The sequence below is a fragment of the Brachypodium distachyon genome, chromosome 2 (genome assembly GCF_000005505.3).
Source record: "Brachypodium distachyon strain Bd21 chromosome 2, Brachypodium_distachyon_v3.0, whole genome shotgun sequence".
NCBI classification, from domain to species: domain Eukaryota; kingdom Viridiplantae; phylum Streptophyta; class Magnoliopsida; order Poales; family Poaceae; genus Brachypodium; species Brachypodium distachyon.
The window spans coordinates 19,559,095-19,568,743 of NC_016132.3; the positions used below are offsets into that span (position 1 = coordinate 19,559,095).

The 9,649-nt window shown below is 41.0% G+C and overlaps 1 protein-coding gene across 4 annotated transcripts; it reads right to left on the reverse strand.

Moving 5' to 3' along the window:
- Nucleotides 1–2,514: 2,514 nt before the first annotated feature.
- Nucleotides 2,515–9,575, reverse strand: LOC100845488 (cyclin-T1-4). Of its 4 annotated transcripts, XM_003568184.4 has the most exons (7): nt 9,499–9,575; nt 8,064–8,376; nt 7,376–7,457; nt 5,756–5,890; nt 4,968–5,143; nt 4,727–4,881; nt 2,515–3,898 (listed from the first exon to the last, which is right to left on the reverse strand). In XM_003568184.4, exons 2-7 carry the CDS (start codon nt 8,297–8,299, stop codon nt 2,931–2,933), a joined length of 1,752 nt encoding a protein of 583 aa, XP_003568232.1. In that variant the 5' UTR covers nt 8,300–8,376; nt 9,499–9,575; the 3' UTR covers nt 2,515–2,930. The 4 variants fall into 4 exon arrangements, with proteins under 4 accessions (XP_003568232.1, XP_014755120.1, XP_010231253.1 ...); XM_014899634.2 differs by lacking the exon at nt 5,756–5,890; XM_010232951.3 differs by lacking the exons at nt 8,064–8,376; nt 9,499–9,575 and having other exon boundaries at nt 5,756–6,100; nt 7,376–7,392.
- Between the last annotated feature and the right edge of the window lie 74 nt (nt 9,576–9,649).

Consider the following 9,649-nt stretch of genomic DNA (forward strand, 5'->3'; position numbering starts at 1 on the left):
CAACCGGCAGGCGGCAGAGCTCGTCCTCTTCCGCCAGCAGCAGCAGCCGGATGTCTCCACGTCGCCGACGAGATCTACGGGTGATTGGGCGGGACCTGGTACGCGTCGCTGAACTCGAGCCGGAAGGCGTCGCGAAGAGCCTCGCAGGAGGCGCGGTGGCCGCCGCCGGTGTCGCTCATTAGGATGAGCACGTAATTCACTCATGATGTATTTGAAAGAGTGAGATGTAGGAAGTATAGCTTAGTTGTTGTAAGTCCAGTAACGCATCAAGAGGATCGGGTTAGGCATCTTTTGACCTAATGTTCATACTTGACACCGATAAGGTCCTAAAGCTCCTACTCTCAGACAAGGTTCTGCTGCCATTTCCAATCAAGAAATTCAGCTCATCAATGCAGTTTGGAAGGAGAAGCACATCATACCGAGCATTCAAAACTTTTTTTTAAGCAACCATATATTACATTAGACAATCCGTTTACAGAGATTACATATATAGTTACGACACAAGACAAACATGCTTGTCAAGCAACTTTGCACAAAATACCCCGCAAGAAGCAAAAATAAAATTCCACTCTTAGAGAAACTTGTGCCTCGCCTAACCGTCATCCATCCACGTTCTCCAACGCCACCATGGCATCACCGAAAAAAGGGGTGAACAACCTCAATACCAAGATCTGAGAGAGCACCTTCGCATACAAGGATGCTTTCCGAGCCGATGAACCGGACTGTCACAAGTAACGGGACCGAAACTTTGTGGCACGTCGGCCGGGGATCTTCCCCGTGGTCACCAGAACTCGACGCTGTCATCTTCATCCAACACAGTCGAAGAGGAGGAACGCCGCCTGCCATCATCCACACATCCAATTGCAAGACATCAAACACAACTACAACAACCAACATGATCGCTACCCGCAAAAATGCCGACTGCTGACCACAAGACACGAATCTCGCCGGATCCAAAGATCGGCAAGACAACCAAGCCGCCTGCCGCTCGACGCCACCCGTTAGAGCAATGTCAAGATGGAGGAAGAGCAGAGTCAAATTATTCCGACGCGGCGGCGTCTCCTCCATAGAAGCAACGCCTCAAAAAATACTATACCAACCTAATTACAGGCCGGAGCACCGGGGGCCCCACCCCCTCCCGTCGCCTGAAGCGGCAGACGGAGGAGGCAGGGACCGGCGGCTTGGCGTTTTAATCCGGGTAGATGAGATCGCCCCCTGAGATCCCTTTCCTCGCTGGGAACGGTTCCTGGAAGCGAACGCTGATGGCCTGGAGCATTCAAACCTTCGCCTGGAGACTTTTTGGAAGAGCTCTTCCTACGGGTAAGAGGGCAGGTAAATATTCTAAACATATAAAAACATTGTTCCGAATGTGGTCTTGTTAAGGACTAGCTGCACCTATTCTTCCTATGTCGCTTCTCCAAATCAACTTGGTTCACTCATCTTTGGTATTTAAATTTTGAACTTCTTGTTCAGCAAATCAAAGCATTGCTGGTTATTTCTGCCCTACTCAATTCTGGTCACCCTCAGGCCTCTATTGCTACCATCTTCAACTTCCTTCGGTGCCTCTGGAAAGCCAGGAATGCCTGTCTATTTAACAGGAAAATCTCTGTGCCGACTAATACTCATTATAGTCCACGAGCTCTGTTAGATTGCACATGTTTGGAGGTCAGATTGCACAGGTTTGGTGGTCGATGACAAAATTGGCGAACAGATCGGCTCCGGTGCTATCCACAGCATGATGGAACATCAGAACTATAATGGTCTTCTTCTGAGTTTTTCCTCTCCAGGTACCAATGCGTATGCAGACGCTGCCTGGAAGCTTCCTCAGAATCAGGATTTAATTAAACAGGCTGAAGCCGGTTTGGGTGTCTACACCGAACACTTCTCATTTCTCCCAACTCCCAAGCTGGTTCAATCGTTAAGAGCCTTGATTTTTTCATGAAGGATGCCTTCTCACAGAAAAGACAACTCTTGCTCAAGCTGCCAGCAACAGGAATCTTCAGACCCAACCTGGCCACTGGAGCATCAGGCCTCAACTTGAGTACTTGACATCCTCTTCGGGTTGATTCTCCACACTACTCAGATTAGACATGTACCGAGAGATTGTAACGCAGTTGCACATGAACTTGAATCTAAAGCTAGGCGCTCTTATGCTGATGCTAGCCATCGCTTCTCCTTTGTTTGTACAGTATTAGTTCTAGTCCAGGGCTATGTAAATGACCATAGCATGGATCCTGTCATGCTATCTTATGTACTCTGCTTCCAAAAAACAATCTCATAGTTGTGCAATAATACATTTCGCCGTTGATTTGACCAAGCACGGAGGATGTAAAAGTTAATTCTAGGTTGCCAAGGAGATGTGTAGTTTGGATGCTCTTATGAGCTATCTCATGGAAGTATTATTGTATCAACAAATCTAACCATGATGTTATTTTAAAAAAAAAAAAGAATATCTGGTGACATGTAGTATAACATTAAGTGTACCCTCGTGAGACTATAAATTCAATGCTGGAGTATCAGTTCCAACAGAAATAGTACCAGCTTTTAAAAATTGTGAAACAATGACTTGACATTCAAAGAAGGTCGAAAACATGTACAATTCTGAGGTTTATCAGGTCAACCTAACAGTCTGAAACATTGCATGTCAAGAATCTAGGCTAATAGAATTAGGAGCCCTGCTACAGTACATAAATTCGGAATGTTATTGCCATCAGTAGATTCGCCAAAAAAGTGCTCCCGGTTCAGATACACAGGCCCAGAACAACTTTCCATTGCATTCAGTCTCAGGGTTGCAAATACATCTGGGTAGAAGAAACTTGAATACCTGGATGTAACGCGAACAGTCCATAGCTCAGCACCCTCATGCATAAGAAAAGATGCATATGTTCCAGTAACATGTCAACTGCATCTAGTCCACCAATCATGGCCCATCAACCTTCAGGTCGAGGCATTTTATGCTCTTCATCTGTTACAACAAGCTGAGCATCATCATGGCCCTCGCTGTGCTGTGGTGCATCATGAGGCTGCTGGGACTTAGGCTCCAAACTGTCACTTCTCTTGGTTGGAGAACGCTGTTCTGTGACATCAACCGTAACCTCAGCTTCTTTAGCAGTGTCTGGAACATTCTTCTCGATATGGTCCCTATTTTCTGCAGCAGCATCAGTATTTTGGTCATCCTTTTGATGCAGGTGACCATGACTCTTCTCCTTCTCGATCTTCTCATCCTCAACAGCCAATTCCACACCATGTTCAAGCTCACTCTCAAGTAGGTCATCATCATCCATCACATCTGCATGCATAGCAACATCACCTTTCAATTTTCTTTGCTTCTCCAAAGCTGCCTTGACCTTCTCCTTGTCAATTTTATTCATCGCATCCATCATGGAGGATGATACACTGGGACCACCACTGTTAATGAGATTGCCGTCTCTGGTTTCACTGAAACTACCATGCGACGCAAGAGATTTTTGTTCTTCTGTTGGAATATCAGATTTATCGATGGAAATGGAGCTTCCTGGCAAGGACTTTGTGTCATGATGTAAACCATCATCTATACCGGTATTAACTTTAACTCCACTAAGACTGCTTGTTTTGTCGCTGCCATGGTCACCCTTCTCAATTTGAAGAATTTTCTGGCTAACAATTTGCTTGTCTCTATTTGAATGCTCAGCACCATTGTGAATTGGAACAATTGTTGAGGTAGAATGATTAGTGTCTGACTGTTTGGATGCTTGATGATTCCCAAGAACATGTGGTTCCTCAGAGTTGTCTTGAGCTTTTATGCAGGCTCGTTGATTGGGCACACAAGCGGAGCTCTTTTCGGCTTCATTTCCATGTGAAGGTTGTGACTGTACTGCACGTTTTTGCTCATACAGTTCTAACAGTTGATTGCTAATCTCTGGCATCAAGTGACAAGACATGCATCAGTATCAGATATAAATTGCACAGAATCAAAAGGAGATAGGTTGATATGTTATCAAAGCTCGACTGAAAACTACTCCCTCCGTTTCATAAAGATTGGCGCAGCTTTGAACTAGCTCTAGTACAAACCCGTGCCATCTTTATGGAACGGAGGGAGTAACTGCTAGAAGAAGAATCAAAGGCTGAAGAACAAGGACTACCATGCAGCAACGTAAGAACGCATAACTGAATTACCTGTAGCAAGTGGTGAAGCACAGATCAGGTTCTATGAGACCAAAGGCATTATGGACCCACAAATAATTCAAGTGGCTGGGAAATACACTACACATTTTACAGTTTTTCTGTTTATAAATAGTCAGTTTTTTATAATCTTTATTCACGATATATATTTGCCAGTTCTATGAACCATTGAACTTGAACTGACTTTGCAAATGCTATATGAGATAGCATGGCAAGTAATTCATGAAACTATGTGCAGCATCTAAACCACACATATAATTAAACTTCAGCTCGTACCCACCAACTGACAATACCTACACATCAAGAATTTAGTAACATGCATCGAAAAGAACAATACTGGATTCTCATTGTTGCACAGCCAGCTAAATTGTTCAACAGGAAAGTCACATAAATATCCTTATTATTAGTTAAGTTATTACTCCACAAAACAGTTTCTTGCTTACACAATTTGGAACATTTTCACAAGTGTCCAAATCATACAAATACATGATTTGTTCAAAACTTGGATGCAAGTTCAACAGACACATATAAAGTTGCATTACTGAATTTGCATCTAGGAACCAACCTTCCAGTTGTCTTGGTGTCACATCGAATTCCCGATACCATGTCTTCTCACTGTCATCTGGAAGAAACTTCACTTTGAGAAACTTACCAGCCAAAAAGAGAGCACCTGCTGCAATATGATGAGGCTTGAATTGCAGGCAAAGTGAAGTAAACAGCCTGTACAATGTACACCCTTTTTAACGTGTCGTAGACAAATCAATTGAGTACTGTTACTTCTAAAAACAAGGGTAGCACTAGCATACCCATCATTGACAAAATTCCATGCAATCTGAAAAAAACCCTTATCAGAAATCTTGTATTTTTTTGTTGCTGCAACCAAGGGCTTGTATGGATGGTGAACATTAAGGTCAAAACCAAGTGTTGCAAGCACAACTCGTTCCCCAAGTAAAATAAGTTCTTTTTGCCGATCATATACTTCCTGCATAAGACAGTAGTAGACAGTTGATTGTAAATCAATTGAATTTAGGAAAAAAAAACACTATGAACAGAGATAACATCTATACTTTGTTTGCCCTCGTCACAGATCAAAATTACTTGGTTATTTATAGGGAATATTTTTTCCCTAGCAACAGCTAAATTAGAGAATGGCAGACTCATACGAGGATATAAATCTTAGGGTTCGATATTCCTCCAAAAACAAGAAAAGAACCAAACATTAGCAGCGTGCTTATTGCAAAATATATAAATAATAAGCTTCAGAAGATATTGACACGGTCAAAACAATTTTAAATATATAAAGGAGAAAAAGGTTACGGTTCTGGTAAAACAACAGAAACAAAATATTATACAACCTCCTTCCAGTGGTTCTGTTTCTTGTTATTTTCTGTTAATGTATCAAAACAAGATCTTTAGGGTGAACCCGGTGAAATCAGGTCAAGCACCCAACAGGACTTGACTAAAAAGAAAAGGTAAAATAAAAGGTATCACACAAGTAAAAGAAATATGACTTTCGGACAAACTTTTATAAAGGGAAAATCTGTTCACCAGAGAGCAATGACATAGCAAAGAATCATTCAACTGGATCCATTACCCTCTGCTTGATTTTCTGACCAGCAGCAGGATCCTTTTTATGAATAAGCTCGTAAGAAACCAGGATGACATCCTTCAAAGGCCTAGGTGTTTCTTCGACTTTTCCAGCCAAGAACATGCAAACAGTAGCAATTGTCTGTATAGATATTAGATTCAGAATTCATGTGGTGATTCCTCAAAAAGACAATAGCTGCATATCACAATAGTATAATGTACCAAGATTCTGTGAAGACATCCAAGAGAAAAATTGCACCATTAGCACTTCGGGTGCAGAACACGAGAAACCAAATTCGCTCCTAATTCCTCCTCCGCAAGGCTGTGAGCACTCCAACCTCTATCATACGACCTAAACAGCCTTATTATACCCCTTTATCACTTTGTAAATACTTCATTAATTATTAGAAGATACTCCAAAGTGAATTGCATGAAACAAATTCAGTGAAGTATACACCTTTTAATTATACATCCTTTTATTTAATATCTACATGTGCAAAAGGGTATATGCTAGTAAATACTCCCTCCAATCCTAAATTCTTGTTGTGGTTTTAGTTCAAATACCAATCCTAAATTCTTGTCGTGGTTTACAAGAATTTAGGATCAGAGGGAGTATTTTGTAATATCTTGTATTTATTAATATAGTATATTAAAAATTATAAAAAGTACAATACATTTCTTGGATGTATGTATTATACTTCTTTACAATTTTTAATATGCACTATTATTAATCATATATCTTGGCTAAATCCTTGCACATAAACTCGCTGCAGCGCAAGATAATGGTTTGGATGGTGCAAAAATCTTGAATTTTTTTACTACAACGTCATATCATGACTGTAGTATAAGATGATCAAACAGTGCAATCGGAAAATATAACTTTATGTGGCCGTGACAAAAAAAAGGAATTTCAGTTCACAGGTTTCTCCCTCCCTGAACCACATAGGCGATCAAATAGGATGGCCACTTGTGCATTGCTATTTGGTGAAGTAACAAGGTCTCAGACTCTTCTAGACTAAAAATGCCCAAAACCACACTGTCAAGGTATAATGTGTGTCACTTCATCCACAACTATAACCACTCCGAGTTCAAAGAAAAAAGAAGTCACTTCAGTTCGCTACCCAGACAACTAGTTGCTAACAGAATATATTTGTAAGCATAATAAAATCGTACTCCCTCCGATCCATAAAAAGTGTCGCCCACTCAGTACAAAATGGGTGACACTTTTTATGGATCGGAGGGAGTAACATTATGCAAGTACTTCTAGCCTCTAGGCACAAATTAAACTACCATTTTCATATGTTGAATCTAAATTTTCAAAATACTACTGATAAGTAATCTTCATGATGCCTGATGGCACATAAGACATAACCCGAAACTAATTGGTTCTGTGAGCTGGAGTGAGTGTTACTGATATTACGGCCTCCAAATGGAAAGAAGTCAAAGAACGGTGACCAAGCTGACCAACCATGGAGATACAAACAATTTTTATTTTGGTCAAACTGAAATATGAAGGAAAGATAAATTTCATAGACTCAAAAAAGCATCTAGGAGTTATGCAAAGTTAGAAGCTGCCCTTAAAAGATAAAATTAAAGGAACTATAACCAGTCATTGATTAACACTTACACGTCTATCATTTTTTGCATGAGATTGACGAAGGTAAAAACGGTGACAGAATACAATAGACGTAGCAATTGTTGCTTGAGGCCTGCAGCAAAAACAATCCTCAGCATAAATCAAAAGCATCATTCCAGCAAGCGTTGTGGCATTATCACCATGTGTAGTAACAATAAGGACTCTAAAAGATGGTGCATCTATATAAGCACAATAATTTTCATCACGATTGTAACCACTAAAGATGTGATGCATTATGCATAGCACACAAGCCTTCAAGGGCCAAACCATGGATACACGAATGAATTTCCTAAAACCATTCAAAATGTCAGGCACCATCATGCATGAGAAAAGTTACATAAAATTTAATACGATAGATATTGACCTTATAAGAATATAACTGGCCCATCCTAGAGTTCAAATAGAATATAGCATCTTTTGCTCTACATAAAGGACGAAGTAAACTACTAACTTATCAGAACAAACTATTGCCTATCTCTGTACCTCTCGACCAAAATAAAATGATATTAAATGAGAAACCTTTCAAAAGAAACTATTACGATGACAATATAAAACATAAATTTTCAAAACTTTAGCATTTCTTAGACAGCACTCAATTTTTAAAAAAATTTAGAGTTCTAGAAAGATAAAAGTACATGCATGAACGATAAATGGAAGGAAAAAGGACATAATATATTACACTTTAAGCCGCATCCCTAATTCTTGTAGATACTTGCAATATGATTTCCGAAGGTAAGACTCTTTCTTCAAATCAATGCCATCCCTCTTGGATGGAGAATTCTCTTCTATTTCCTTTCTACTGAAATACCATGAGGCGCCAACTTTGGCAGCTTCCTCATTCCCACCCTTGGTAATCCTGTAGGGACTATTTTCTACAATTCCGTGATGCGACAAATCACTTGGTGGCATATCCATGTAAGCTCCCGACTATATTCAGCACCAAATGATGAAGGTAGTACTTTTTTGTCCGTTCAGAACTGCGTAAGCAGACGCTGAAAGGAAAATGTACAATAAGTTTTCAGGCGTTAACAGAGAAAATATACAAAATGACGTGGCATAAGTAGTGATTTAAATGCAAAGTATGAAATGACAAAAAGCACATCCCATTTGCCAAACTAAATATGGAAGACATATGGCAAGGTACGCTTGAGATAACAAGTCAGCAAGCCCAATATAATAGCCAATGTAACCAAATAACTAACCCTGGGCATTGGGCAAGAGAACATCTAGTAGCATATGCTGTAAAAAAAATGGATAATGCAATGGGCAAACACAATTAACATTTTAGACATCAAACAGTTGTTTCTGCATGTCAAGCTATTACGTACATAAAACAGAGTCAGCACCCATTAACTACTCTAAGATTCAAACCTCGTTAAGAGCATAAAGTGCTGAAAAATTACTCTCTACGTAAGCAATAATCATTACCCCATTAACTTCCCTAAGATGCAATAAGAGTAGAAAGGGAAAAACAGTGACTAACTAAACAATCTATACATGATAAATTCCAATTTCTACACATATGCTGAAAACTAACAGGTAAGGGTATCTACTGGTTAACAAGGACATGTGGGATTACTTGCTGACCTATAGTAAGGGCAGGAATTGATGAACTTGCGTGTGACCAATTACACACAAAGAACAATTACGCTCTCGCTTTGTCTACTCACACGGTCCCACCTCCAACTGCTGCCTGTGGGGCCATTACTTTATCTAAACCAATTTGTATAAACTGGGATTCAAGATCTTTCAAAACCATGGCCTTGTCTACAGCTTAGAAACCTACTTCTGATTTTGTGAATAGAATCACAGACCATGTGTTCGTGAACAACAGGTAAACAATCTACAACCCTGTCAATAACCATCGTCCTATCTGCTATTGATATCAAAAACCCATAGCCTGGCAAGTTGTTCTTTAAGCCAAACCCACGGGTGCAAAATCAAGGGCGGAGGACCCGATAGGGCAAGGTAGGGAGGCCGCCCTACCTAGATTTTTGCCTCAGTTACGAATTGGAAAAGATTAAGGAGATGAAACGGGGAGCTAAAGGGCGGAATCCGTTCGGGTGATGGGAGGAGAAACGGTCGGGAGCGAGAGAATCGAAGGGGAGACCAACCTGCGGTGGAGGCGCTCGCACGAGGAGGAAGACGAGCTAGGGGGGGCTGGGGCGCTCGCCGACGCCAGCGGGACGGGGAGAGAGGGAGAGGTGGCGGCGCTCGCGCGAGGAGGAAGACGAGCGACGGAGGGCGCTGGGGCGCCCGGCAGCG